Consider the following 14725-nt stretch of genomic DNA (forward strand, 5'->3'; position numbering starts at 1 on the left):
TGCTACTCAAAAAATAAAATCACGTGCATGAATGCTATGCTACTATGATGAACTGATCAGAGGAGTTGATCATAAAACATTTAAGTAACATTTGAAGGTTCAACTTGTTACACTTTGTCTCATTTGTAGGATAAATATAGCTTCCATATTCTTCGTTCAACATATGATCATGGTCATGGCGTATTTGTTCTATTACTACCACTGTTGTAAGGTTTCTCTGCATACTCTACCATATCTAAGCTGTTTTTCAAAACAAAAAAATGAAAATAAGTGCATATTTATTCTATTTCAAAATCAAGTTTAGTTAAAAAGTAATAAAATTCTATACATTGATATAGCAAAAAATAAATAAAAATACAAATATGGTTAGGATGTCTATGAAAAAATATTTTTAGAATTTGCAATATTGCATAATGTATAACAATTAGAAAATCAAGTGTAATATATGATTAATGCAAGACATAATTATGTTAAGCATCAATGATCATCAATCCTAATTGGATTTAAATTATATGCAATACAGGAACATCACCTCTTTTAAGAAGAGGATCTCTTGTCTTGATTTTTTTTCCATGGAAACCTTCACTACTCTACAATATGATTTAAAATTTTTGCGTGAAATATTAATTCAAGGGATTGGAACTTCCTTGTTATGAAATATTTGGAGTTAAAATATATGCATTACAATTCGAAACATTGGGATTATGTTTTTCTTCTTTTATTTAATGGTGAATAATTATATTGTCTATATTTTCTAATTAAAGTTGAATTATGTTATATAGTTGTAGAAAATGGTCGGAGGAAAAAGACAATGGCTGAAACCAGGTGATTTGAGAACTAAGAAGCTAACAGAATATGAGAAACAAAGAAATAAGCGAATCAAGAAGAACTATGAGGTAATGAACAATCTTGGAGTGAAGCATATTGCAAATTCTTTGATGAGTGTGGTTCAGCCCAAATGTGCAAATGCAAAGGAAAAGAAAATTAGGGTTGAGGTAGATGATGATGATGAGTATAATCCGTCAGAGAGTGAGAACGATAGTGATAATGAGTCATTGGGTTCCTTTTATCGCAAGGTATTATATACATTATTTTATATTTGTGTGTGAACGTATCTTTTACTATTTAAATATCTTCTTCATATATCTTAAACATCATATCTTTTTTAAAATATATTTTAACTGTGTTAAATATCTTCTTTACTATTCGATTATGTTATTTCAGGAACAAGAGATGCCACCGGGGTTACGTTTACAGCCTCATTCGAGGCCATTAACTCCCACCCCAGAAGAAGGGATGGATCCCCCACGTCAAGAGATTGGTACCCAACCCTTACCACCTCATAATGTGCAACCTGTGCATGAGGTGACTGCATCTAGTAGTGTCGGTAAGTTTGCAAAGTTGCTTATATTTAATTTAAGGTCTAACTTGCATTTGTTTACTTATTAACACAATTAACATTATGTCCTTACAGCATCACATGACAGACGTGGTCGTGGTCCAACACGCGGCATACAAACCCAACGCATTGTCCAGAAAAATGGAAAGATGTTGGTTCCTGTACCTGAACATTTCCGTGCGCCAGTGGGAGATCAAGCCTCTAAGTTGGCCTCCAAGATTGGCATAGAGGTTCGAACGCAATTACCAGACTTGAGCATTTGTAGGTGGAATAAGGTTCACGATGCTGATAAGAAGCCGATGATCCAACGCTTGGAGGTAATTATTGTCAAGTAAAAGAGGCATGACAGATGAAAATTGAAATTGAAATTGAAATTGAAATTACATGGTAATTATTGTGTGAAAGAAATACTCTCTTTGTTAGGGCATTTTTCACTTGATGAGTTGTGTGATGTAGCATGTTTGATGTAGCATGTAACTGCTGCATTTTACCAAGATTGATATAGCATGTAAGGGCATTTTATTGTGTGATGTAGCATGTAACTCTAGCATGTTTGATGGGCCATTTTTCACTTGATGAGTTGTGTGATGTAGTAGGCAACCTCATTTTCTGTCAACTGATAAGACTGCTGCATTTTACCAAGATTGAGTAGCTTTTTTTTAAATAAGAAAATTGCTCTCTGGGAATTTTAAGCATATGAGCAGTGGCAGCATCCAACAAATTGATTAGAGGAAGTGTTTTCTCAAAGTATAGTGAACCCTGAAAAAATAAATGCAATATGGCAATGTTTTGAGTGCTTACTGACATTATTGAATTAGGCAATGTTTGGCAGGAAAATGAATGGCACACCATAGTTTACGGGACACTCACATGCTAACGTAGAATTTTCATCATCAAAACATTACTTTAGGCAACAATTTTGTTTAATAATGCAATACTTTCTGGCCAACAACATGGTTTACTTATATAATATACATAATTTATTGTGCGTACATTATATTTTAGTTAAATATCTTTCAGTGACTTCATCAAAATGGAACCAAATTCTCACTGGTACTAACATTTTTTATTATTTTTATTTTAATGTGATGATGATTCCCCATTCACCAAAACTAATGTTTCTTTATTTCCTCCATGTGCAATTGCAGCTAAGGCACTATAAAAGATTTCAATCAACTAACCATTGTGTGTATTTGTGACTTATCTATATCTATTCAACAAAGCTTCCATGATGGTCTAGTTCTATGAACTAATAATGCACTCTAGGTCATACGAGGGAGGTGGGACTCATCATGTTCGTGTTGACATGAAAATTCTTGATATTTTATATAGTTTAATCCTATATATATATATGTGTGTGTGTGTAAGATTTGGGTTGTTTTTTGAGGTCATTTTACTTTAATTATTTAACTTTACTAATTTACTAACATCCAACCATATAACATCAGTTAAAAAACTAATTCCATCTTTGTTTATGTAGATTTCCTCAAAATAAATTACATGGTTGAGTTTGAACTCCCATATTGGGAATTTTTGTCATTAGTTGTTTGTTAGGCAAAACAGATCATATGAGACAGTTGAAGGATCATTCAATTTCGAATGAACAACTTGTGAATAGGGGGTCTTTCATGTTGAATCATCGAAATCATAGTGAACCCTCAAAATCATAACTCCATTGCCTAAACCTCCACAGGAGTAATACTAAATTTGCAGCGTACACAATCTGGCTGACTCCCAACAGCAAGTATACAACTCAGAGCTTATATGACTAACAAACAGCTCATTCAGTTATCAAGATAATCATCTTATTCTTCGAGATCCACATATTCCTCTGTTAACCCATCTGTTGCAACTGTTATAATATATAATGCCTGCATATCTAGAAATTAAATTGCAACTGTTAACACATCTGTTGATGCAATCTTTTTTTCTTTGTTATTTAATCAGGCTCATTGCTGCTTGTCTGAAATTTAGGTTATTTAACTTATAAAAAAAATGATTTGATTTTGTAGGATCAGTTTGATCTACAAGGCAATCCGAGTGATGTAGCAAGGACTTTAAACACACAGTTTGGTCGGCGATTGAGTAGCTTCACCTATAGGTTGCACAAACAATACAAGCAACTTAAGGATGCAAGAGGGGAGGAGTACGCGAGAAGCCACCCACCTACAAGTGTTACTCTTAATCAATGGACATCTCTAATTGACAAGAAGTGGAATAGTAAAGAATTCATGGTATAATGTTTTATGTTAATTGTCAAAAATTTATTTTCTTCTTACTAATGTTAAGTTTTGTTGTTTATATTGGTGTTTCAATCGTGTAGGAACAATCACTAACTAATGTGAATAATAGGATGCAAATGAAAACAAAACATAGATGTGGATCAAAATCAATCCCGGTTAGGGTGCACAGCTCGGTGTGTTCTGCTATTTTATTTTATCAGATTAGTAGGCTTTGTTATTTAAATATTTGAAATAACATTCAAAAACAAATGAATCAGATAATTGCAAATGGAGAAGTTCCTGATTTGGCAAAGTTTTACAAGTCCATCCACTATAATTCGAACACACATGAATGGATTTCGTCGGAGAGCCAAGCTAATTATGTATGTACAAGGCAATGCATATTAATTTTGATAAAATTATTTATTTGCTTTGTAGGGTAGAATAACTAATAATTGTTCGATTTATTTTAAATTAACAGGACAACATGATAAAGACGCAAGCCGAACACCTCTCGCAGACTGGTGTGATCCCTTTAAGCCAAGAGGAGTTGTCAGTTAAGGTGCTTAAGCCAAGGTCAGGTTATGTGAAAGGACTCGGCTTGAGGCCTTCTTCTTCTATGAAGACTATTGTTGCACCTGTTGAAAATAGTGACTATGTTCAACGCCTTGAGATGCAAATAGCACAGCAAAATGAACAAATTGCAAGGTTTCAAAAGTCAGAGAAGAAACAAAGCAAGAAGATACAAAGTATCATAGAGTGTTTGACGCAGAAAGGTATCACGGGAAGTTTTGAGAGTGGGGAAAGTTCAGATTCTGATGAACAAGCATCTTGGTTAGTATATTATGTTTATATGTTAATTTAGTAGAACATTTCTTCTTTAACTAGGGTAGAATAAAAAACAACTTTTGACATTTAGGCACAAGGTCTCGGGAAAATAGTGAAGTATGCATCTAAAGGCCCGAAAAACATCACAAACACCTTGAGATTATCAGAAATTATCATGAACACTTTGGGAGGAATCAACATAAGTTGTGAAAACTTACAGAACAATCATAGGGCTCTCGGTTGGAAAACATTTAGGCTTGAACATAGGCCGTTAGGGAGTAAAATCTTGAAATAGTCGTTAAAAGGCCAAGAAATATCATGAACATGTACGATAAAAATAGTCGAATTATACGACGAAATATCATGAACTAATATCAGGAACTTGTATAATTCGAATGGATTTCATGATATTTATACAAGTTCATGAATTAATAAATAGTCGAACTAATAACATGAATGGATTTCATGAACTAATAATTCAAACAAATATCATGAACTAATGTAAGTTGTAAAAATTTACGGAACAAGTACGATAAAAATTTGGTTTAAAATTTACTTTGAAATTTTTATTTTTTCTCTTATAGGTTGCATATTAACATATTTAGTGAATGGTTACCTTAACCTTTTGTTGTTGTCTTTTCTTTTTATTTTTTCTTTTTTAAATGGCAGATTGGAGATGAACGAATTTGGTAACCTGCATAGCAAGAGTTTTTTGTTGATATTACCAGACATCCATCACAGTGTAGTTGTACTTTTTGTTGATATTACCAAACATGTATTTTGACTATGTTGTTGTGGGTTATGATTATATTGTGATGGATCTTATCTTTTTGTTGATATTTTATTGAATAGATTAAAATGAACAGGTTTTTGTTGATATTACCAAATGAACAGGTTTTTGTAATGATTTGTAATGGATATTATATTCAGCAGGTTATTAAAATGCACAAGTTATTTTGATTGTGTTGTAGTTTTTGATTTTACTAAAATAGATGTTATAATTTGGATGTTATATATTAATTTCTTGATACTATGAGACATGTATTTTGCTTGGTTGTTTTATGATAATGAACAGGTTAATTTTATATTGATTTGTATTAAATATTTTATTTAATAGATTATTAAAATGTACAGGTATTGTTTATTGAAAAAAATATATAAATTGCAAATATAACCCTCCCCTCAATTTTTAAAAATTATTTATTATTGGTGACGAAAAAAAATTGACACTAAAACTTTCTAATCCCAACAAATAATTTTGTCACACATTCACTATTTCATCACTAAATTAAAATATTTCTTGACAAAAAGTTTTCGTCACTGAAAGGTCTTTTTTTTCCATCTTTTGGTGACGATATTTTCGTCACTAAAAATTTTATCACTATTTTTAATGACGAAATATTTTGTCACTCAAAATAAATAAAATAAAATTTTATTTAATTTTGGTGACGAAATGGATGTTATAGGTGACAAAATATTTAATATTTAGTGACGAAATATTTCGTCACCAAATGCCAATAATAGGTGACAAAATAAATTTTCGTCACCGGGTACTTTTAGTGACGACGAATTGGTGACGAACGTGGTGACGAAATTATTTCGTCACGGATCAATTTGGTGACGAAAATTTCACTATTGGAGACGAAGTGATTTTGTCATTAAAGTACCATTTTGTTGTAGTGCCACTAAGGCAAGTGTCTTTCCCATGACCCCTTAAAGTTAAGGACACAACCTCAAAGCATATCCTCAAGGATCTTAATAGTACATTTGGACTGCCTGTCAGCCTGAGGAAGATAGGCGATGCTAAAAGTCAACCTAGTGCCCAAGGCATTCTACCGGCTCTACTATAACCGAGCCGTAAAATGCGGATCTCTATCTGAAACAATCATTACAAGGACTCCAAGAAACCTCACAATGTCCCTAACGTAAAGGTTGGAAACAACATCTACTGAGTCACTCGTGCTCATAGGTATACAGTGCGCTGACTTGGTTGATCGGTTAACTACCACCCAAATGGCATCATTACCCTGTTGAGTCCTTGGAAGACCCACAACAAAATCCATTGTAACGTGCTCCTACTTCTACTGAGTTATAAGCAAGGGTTGTAGCAGACCCGCTGGCCTCTGATGCTCAACCTTCACTTGTTGACACGTAAGGCACCTGGACACAAACACGGCTACATCTCTCTTTATCCCCTTTCATCAAAGCTGGTGACTAAGGTCATGATACATTTTTGTGCCTCCCAGGTGCACTACAAAGCATGAGTGGTGAAACTCTCGGGATACTTCCTCTCAACAAGACTCCGGCACGAAAAGACGATCAACGTATCTAGCACTTGAGTCAGAATATACGTTCAAGCCTTTCTCTACCTTCCCACTAGAGATCTTCTCCCGGAGGGTTTCTACCTCAAGATCAACCCTCTGCGCTTCTATCACTTGGCTCACAAGTGTAGGTTGTGCAACTACCATGAACAAGGCTGCAGACTCAACAGACTCACTAAGATGCAAGTCAAATTCACCAATAGCATCCAATATCTCCCATTCCTGAATGGCAATACTAGTTACACTGCCAATGAATTTCCTACATAAGGCATCGGCCACAACATTGGCCTTCCCGGGATGATAGTGCAACTCAAAGCCATAATCTTTTATAAACTCCATCCACCTCCCCTGCCTCATATTCAAGTCTTTATGTGTAAAGAAATATTTCAGACTCTTATGATCAGAAAATACATCAAACTTCTCACCGTACAAATAAGGTCTCCAAATCTTCAAGGCAAAGATCACTGTTGCTGACCCTAAGTCATGAGTAGGATAGTTCATCTTATGTGTTTTCAACTGCCATGAGTCATAAGCTACTATTTTCCCCTCTTACATCAGTATACAACCCAAACCTTCCCGGGATGCATCACAACAATACACCGAATAGCCCGAACCCCTCTCCGGAATAATCAATACTGGAGTAGTGGTAAGTTTAACTTTAAGCTCTTGAAATAACTTCTCACAGGTCTCACTTCACATAAACTTAATTCCTTTCCTTGTTAGTTTAGTTAATGGTGAAGCTAATCCAGAGAAATCTTTCACAAATCGACAGTAATACTTGGCCAACCCCAAGAAACTATGGATATCAAAGGCATTCTTGGGTTGCTCCCAATCTTGTACAACTTTTATCTTGGATGAATCTACAGTCACTTCTTCCCCGGATAACACGTGGCCTATGAACTTAACTTCTTGGAGGAATAGTAGGAAACAAGGCAAGAACAACTATATATAACAATGAAGTCCGAATCCAAAACATCAAATGGGTCGGGTCCAATCCAGAATCGCTATAAAAAGTCCTATGGTGCTCTCCAAGCTTCCCCTCTACCTATATAAAGAGCCCCTCCCTCTCCCTTTCAAAGAGTGAGAAATTGGAGCAACTTTGGTTAGTTTTGAGAGCAAAATATCACCCTTCTTACTCTTCTTGTCTTCGCTCTGAAATTCCCACCTTAATAGAAAACTAAAAACGCTTAAAAATAATTTGGAGATTGAAGAACTTAGACCCAAATTTAGAACCTTTGCTTGAGGGAAGCTTGCAAGCAAGAAAACCTTTGTTTTTCTTTTTATCTTTTCTTTGCGTGCTCTTCCGTTCTTGAAGTAGAAGGCAAAACACTATCCTTTAATCAATTTTTGTAACTTTTCTAGCCTATTTTCAATAGTTAGTTATTGCTAGGGTCTTAGTTTATCATTCTATTATGTAGTCTGTTCATTGTGCTCACTTTTCGGTTTTTTTTTTTTTTTGTTAGAACAACATGTTTAGGACTATTTAAACATATAAAAAATCATAAATTAAGCTCGGTTTGATCATTATGTAGTTTTAGGTTATTTTTAGTCTTTATTTGTTATTTTTTTTTTTTTTTTATGCATAAGCACCATTGTAGTAGCCTCAAAACCGGACTTAGGATTATCATTTGTATGTTTAGATGTATATAAGGTTCATGTTTAGTTTATGAATGCATGTAATGCTTGAAGTGGGCATTCGAGTAAGTTTTCCCTATTCTTGATAGCATGTAGATAATTTGTGCACTATCTTTTCAATCATGCAAGTTATATGCCTTTTTTTGCAAAATTGGTAGTTTTGACTGATTTTCGTAAATGTTGTTTATTTTAGTGTTTAAGGCCATGGTATACTAAAATCATTTGTTTTGGAAAATCCTCTTTTTAAAAAAATATGGCCTTATTTATTGAAACTAAAATAAATGATATTTTTTATTTAAATCACTTAGTTTTAAGTTAGTTAAAGGTATTTAGGCTTAAAATAACTTGTTTAAATAATTAACCACTAAAATTATAAAATAGAGAATTACTAAAGGCCAATCTTTGGATTGGACAAAATGGATTCAATGACTTTTTCCTTTTGTACCTTAACTCTCGAATCGATAATCTCTGCTTATAATGGATTAGGTCTTTAACGTAGTTTTTATTGTTAAAATTTTCCTAATTCTCCATTAAAAATTAAATAGTGACTCTATGTTGGTTAAAGCAAATTGACACAATATTAGTGTGGAAATGGGCCTTATACTCAAAAATTATAAATGGCATGGCGTCCGAACTGGCAACTTTTTTTGGCATGTCCTCATCGATAAATAAGATTTTCATTTATAATTTACCTTTTATATTTTTATTTGCCACGTTTTGTAGAAAACTTCACAAATTTAGAAACATAAATGATGCCATTTTTATAAAAAAAAAAAAATGATATAAAAGTCTACTTTATAGACCTTAGTAATGTGTCAAGAAGATTAACTAATTATCTTCTTGACACATCACTGGGTCTAGAAGGTGGGTCTAATTTTTGGACCGAAATAGCAACAGTGGTGCTACATCTACCAATTAGTGTACCAACATATGCTTGGACATTGTCATTTTAAAACTATAGACTCACTCATTATACAAATTACCAAGATCTAAAATATCTAAACTTTATTACATTATCTGTTAGTATACTAAATGGTATACCAAAATTTAGTGAAAACAAAAAAAAATATAAAAAATAAAAAAGTAAAATTTTCTAAAAAATGCTTTTTGGAAACCACAACCAAGCAAAGTGAATACTCTTTTGTGAAAGATGTGAATGGTCACTTGTAATTTCAATTTCCAGCGCTTTTTTTTCAGCATTTAAAAAAACTCTGCCTATGAACCTGGTAAATGTATTTAATAAGATGCTTAAATTTATTCAAAATTTAAATTTCAAGCTTCAAGAGCTAAATTGAGATCAATCATTTTTTTTTCTTCGTATAATTGTAAATATTTTTCTGAATATCTAAAATTACGTTCATAATAATTATGTTATGGTAACCTTCATCATGCTTACTCGTGCGCTTGGCCTACCGAGCACCCAATACAGCATGATGATGAGCGTGCACTATACGTATAGTGATGTGAGAATTTTTTTGTACGTTGGGAGAATATTATGTCATGTCAAGTGGTATATTCAACTAGCTAAGACTAATACATTTGATAGAATATTTAGTATAATATTTAGAATTTCTAACATTTTTTTTAACTAATTATAAATGTATATATATTTCTTACTATCTCTCAGATATTCAATATAAATCTAATAAATTTTAGTATCAAATTCAATCACAATTAACAAAAATAATATATATGTATACCACTTGACATTTATCCCCGTTGCACCCAAAAATTCCTCCTGGTCCTGGACGAAGTACCTTAATTAATTGTTTAGGGTGATGAGATAGATTGCATGTTGACCGTTGGATTGGAATCACAATTGCTCGTAGTCGTAAAGATGAGATACAGACCTAAATAGTTGTTTGAGAAAATGGGTGTTCGAGAAAATGGCACACCCACTCGCATTTAGTAAAGCATGAACACGCGCTTAGGTTTGGAATCCTTCCTGTTAATGTGGTTTCTATTTTGAATGAATTACACTTGCACCTCCTAAATACCTTTCAAATCACATAGTCATCCCTGTTCTTCTCTATAATATCACTGTCCTCCAATATCTCGAGTTTTGGAATAACAAAATCCCCTTTCGAACAATCAACTATTTATTGATTGAATGAATAAAATCGAGATTATTGTAAAATTTAGTTTACAATAATCATACTTTAGTTTACCTTTCTTTTTCAATGTAAAGGAACCTTTAAATTTTTTATTTATTTATAATTATTTTTTTTAGGTGATGGGAAGGAACTCAAAAGTCGAAGTCCAAAGCTGTTGTTTTGGTTTTCCTAAGACTAACTCCAACAGAGTATAAGGTAATTATTGCTAAAATTTAGTATGATGGATACAAAAATCATACTTTAGTGTTGTGTTATTTTGTTGTATTTTAAATATATTTGTTAGTAAGCCCCTTTTATATAAAAAGCAACTTTGTTATTTGGGTCCAGCTTGTCTCAAGTTGAGATCAAGACTGGACCCGTCTAGTTCGGCCCATGGAGCCCATTTTTTGGGCATGTTTTGATAATCCGAACCGTTCAATGTGTACAACTTGTCGAGTACTATATGCCTGTAAAAAATCACGTAGATCGGATATCAATAGCTATGTGATCAAATCAGTTTTGTATATAAAAAAAATAGACAGTGAAACAATTAACGGTTGATAAAAACTATTTTGTTCACATAGTTATCGATATCCGATCAACGTGATTTCTTACAAGCATATAGTACTCGACGAGTTCTACACATTGACGGTTCGGATTATCAAAACGGGACTCGTGGTGAGCTCTCACGGGCCCAACAGCACGGTCCAGTCCGATCTTGGATTGGACCAAAGCCACTGCCTTGTTATTTTTAACAAGAGGAGGCAATAAAGTCCTTTTACTTCCATTACCATGAGATTGTATTAACAATCCCAAGTCCTTCATTGTATTAACATCTTTTGAAACCAAATATAATGTTTTTTGAGACTCATGAATTAACAGTCTATTCTTCCCTATCCAAACCCCTAAACAAACATGACCTTTTAGTTCATACCCCTTAACATGCATACTAAAGAATCTAAAACTCCAATATTTTCCTAGTGCACAGCTTTTAATCTGCAAAATACTCTGTTCTTCAACCTCAAAACCCTAGCAACCCTGTACCTACCATCTTTTATCTAGCAAACTATCCCACCGTCTTGCATACCACAATGTGAAGAAACCAAATCGACTGCAATTTCTTCAACCAAATACACCTCATCTACTTAACCACTTCTCTTTCACTCCTAAAAACCAATTCCTCACTCCTAAATGACTCTTTTCGATTTGTTAGACAACCAGCATTGTTTGAGTTCACAACTTACACTCTATCTCATCATTCAGACTATTATTGCTGAACATTTGCCAACATTCGAACTACCAACATTAAAATGATGGTGCTTGTTCGATTATCAACCATCAAACTAATGGTGTTTGTTCAAAAAACCACTATCAAACAAATCTGTCATTTTGATAGTGGTTGACTCTCAACTTCATGCTATAAGTTGAACTTTACAATTGTCTGATTATGTTTTTCTTGGGTAAATTATAATAAATCCCGTTAAATTATGACTCATTTGCACTTTGTCCTAAACTTCAAAACTCAAAGTTAACTCGTTCAAAGTATTATCTTATTACAATTAATCATTTTTGTTAGGATTTTGTTAGAAATTTACAGAAGATGAAATTATTTGTAAAGTACTTAACACAATTATCGAATTATTAAGACAATAATACTCGTTATTGATTATTTTAGGATAATAATACTCTTATTTGGTGATTTTAGTTACACTTTATTTGCCTTGTCTTAGAGACAAAGTGCAACGGGATCGCCACATAAAGACATTACTTTTCTAAAAATTTAACAAATGTTATGTGCTTTATATACGATCTGATTTTCTGTACATTCCTAACAGAATCCTAAAAAAAATTGTTAACTGTAGTAAAATAATATTTTGAGGGAGTTAATTGTTGAATTTTGAAATTTGAGGAGGCAAAATATAAATGGATCATAATCTAAGGAGGTTTATTATAATTTACCCTTTCTTTTTTCAATTTTGTTTTTTTTCTTAAGACATGAAGACCCAACCAGAATTTGACCAAAACATGATCCAATCGGTGAGAATCTTGAATCAAAATTTGCTCTTCACTTTTCTTGAAAGGATTTGAGGTGAATCTTTTGCAAAACGTGAGGAAATGAAGTGTTTTGAGGGTTAGGGTTCGGAAATGGGTGTTAGTGAGAGAGAGAAAAAGAGAGAGAGAGTGAGAGAGAGAGAGAGAGAGAGAAGAGTTGGAGAAAGTGAGAAAAAAGAGTGTTTGATTGACTTTTAAGTGAGCTGACCTGATCAGACCGCTTGAGTGAACTTTTTACTGCCCGGGCTATGAACGCAAGGTCCAGAAGTTTTGCAGAGTTACAATAAAAATTCTAGGAGCCTGGTGTAGCTTGCTTTTCGTGCTCTTTGGAGGAGTTTAATCTCCTCAGATACGATAGCCCTACAGTTCGGACTCCCGTGGTTCTGAATCTAGTTTCACAAGTGCACTGTGAAATAGATTAATCTTCAGAGATGCTAGAAATAGATTGCATTGTCAGATTTCAGAGTCGCCACCTAAATATTTTTTAAAAATTTAGGAAACCCATGACTCGTGCCCAATGCCACTTGTCGATCATAACCAAAGTGTCTCAGCTCGGGAACTTAAGTATGAGAGGGAAAGGTCATGAATTGAGTACGCCACTCACCCGATCAAAGATTGGCCTCTACTAATCATGATGTGATTTTGATGTATATTATATGCTATTGTTTCGATTATTATGCTAACATTACTATGTGAGGCACACAAGTATAGACTATGTCACCCATTTTGGAATGCCGTGATTTTATGTTCGTTTGAAAAGAGTTTTGAATATGTGTTATTTGAAAAAGCAAACTCATATGTACATTAATAAAATCATCCCAACTTAGGAGAAATAGCCTTCATCAACAGGCATTCAAGAGGTATATAAAATAAACACTCAACCTTATGGTAATATGCTTGATATGGCAACACAAACACACATGCAATATGCTAAAGCAAAAATACTCACATAGTACTCAACCGAGGCAAGCCAAAGAGAAGAAAATAATTAGAAAAATGCATGCTCTACTATGCAAGTGGCTAATGCAACACATACAAAATGCAACTATCGAATTTGACTTCTTTACATGACATATGAATCAACCCAAAGCGTGAGGTAGCGCACGTATTCAAGTAAATAGGAAATGATAACGATGTTAGAATGATGAACGAAACCCAATGCATGAAAAAATGGATATTTAAGCATGGCAATGATATGAAACGAAAAATGTGATGCTACTAAAATAAGCACGTAAATAAAAGGGAGAAATAAATGGAGGTTGGAAGACATACACAATATTACAAGTGTTTACATTTGCTCTCGCACAAGAGGGTCCGAATGAATGTCCTAATTAACTAATTATTACAACATAAAATGAATGAATTAATTAACTAGCTATTACAAATTCGAATGAAGCCAACAAATTAAGTACAACATATTAATATGAAAGCCCTAATTTAACTAAACAGGAGGCGAGGAGCCACATGCACACAACCGAGAACATCCTCTCGGAAACCTCTCTGTTTGCTTCCAGAATCAGTTCTGTTTGTAGTCAGAAAATTATTTTGTTTTAGTCTTAGGTTTTTCTCTGTTTTGCCACAAAAATGCTACTGCTTGTACAAAAATTGGTGGTCGGCCGGTCTTGAGAAGTGGTCGGCCGCATAGAAGGGTGGCTGGCTGGCCACTATTTTTTGGAAATTACCCGCTGCAATAGAGCTAAAACAAAGCAAACACAGAGTATTATCCTCTTTACCCTTCCCTATCATGATAATGACCAAGGGAGGAATAGATTTGGTTCGCAAATCCCCAAGTTTTGCACCTTTTTTTCTGATGATCTTAGAACTGATTGGACAAAAGCTCAATAAAAGGAAATGAAAAACCAACAACACCTCCTCCCTATCATGGTGTTACCTCAAGGGAACGGGTGGACATTGCTTCTTGAATCATTGAACATCACTAAAGAGTACGCAATGAGTCAAGATGCAATAGGTTTAATATAAAGTCCGATTGAACACAACTTAATTTTATTACCTTTTTTTATGCTAATTTTATTAGCCTCTTTTTACATTTCCTTTCCAATTCTTTTCTTTTCTTCCTCTTTTTGTCCAAACATGATAACTATGTCCACTACGTCCAAAAGGCGATAAAGAGTATCAAGCATTAACTTAACCTGAGAAATGAGCTTTTCAAGCCCT

The 14725-nt window shown here is 33.6% G+C and overlaps 1 protein-coding gene across 1 annotated transcript; it reads left to right on the forward strand.

The window, feature by feature from the left end:
- The first annotated feature begins 791 nt into the window (after positions 1–791).
- On the forward strand, positions 792–7545 carry LOC114295820 (uncharacterized). The gene is made up of 9 exons (XM_082896802.1): positions 792–1076; positions 1225–1387; positions 1475–1716; positions 3412–3633; positions 3723–3815; positions 3900–4004; positions 4103–4455; positions 5316–5382; positions 7456–7545. The coding sequence occupies exons 1-9, from the start codon at positions 792–794 to the stop codon at positions 7543–7545; spliced, it is 1620 nt and encodes a 539-aa protein (XP_082752928.1).
- The last annotated feature ends 7180 nt before the right edge of the window (positions 7546–14725 follow it).

This window comes from Camellia sinensis, chromosome 12 (genome assembly GCF_055761805.1).
Source record: "Camellia sinensis isolate YWXY chromosome 12, ASM5576180v1, whole genome shotgun sequence".
Taxonomy (NCBI): domain Eukaryota; kingdom Viridiplantae; phylum Streptophyta; class Magnoliopsida; order Ericales; family Theaceae; genus Camellia; species Camellia sinensis.

What these genes read in the sequence shown, in the direction of transcription:
- LOC114295820 (XM_082896802.1), top strand. Translation starts at nt 792, where the DNA reads ATGGTCGGAGGAAAAAGACAATGGCTGAAACCAGGTGATTTGAGAACT. An exon ending in CGGTTAGGGTGCACAGCTCG is followed by an intron (nt 3,816 to 3,899) that starts GTGTGTTCTGCT and finishes CAAATGAATCAG; the next exon opens with ATAATTGCAAATGGAGAAGT. An exon ending in ATGGATATTATATTCAGCAG is followed by an intron (nt 5,383 to 7,455) that starts GTTATTAAAATG and finishes AACTTCTCACAG; the next exon opens with GTCTCACTTCACATAAACTT.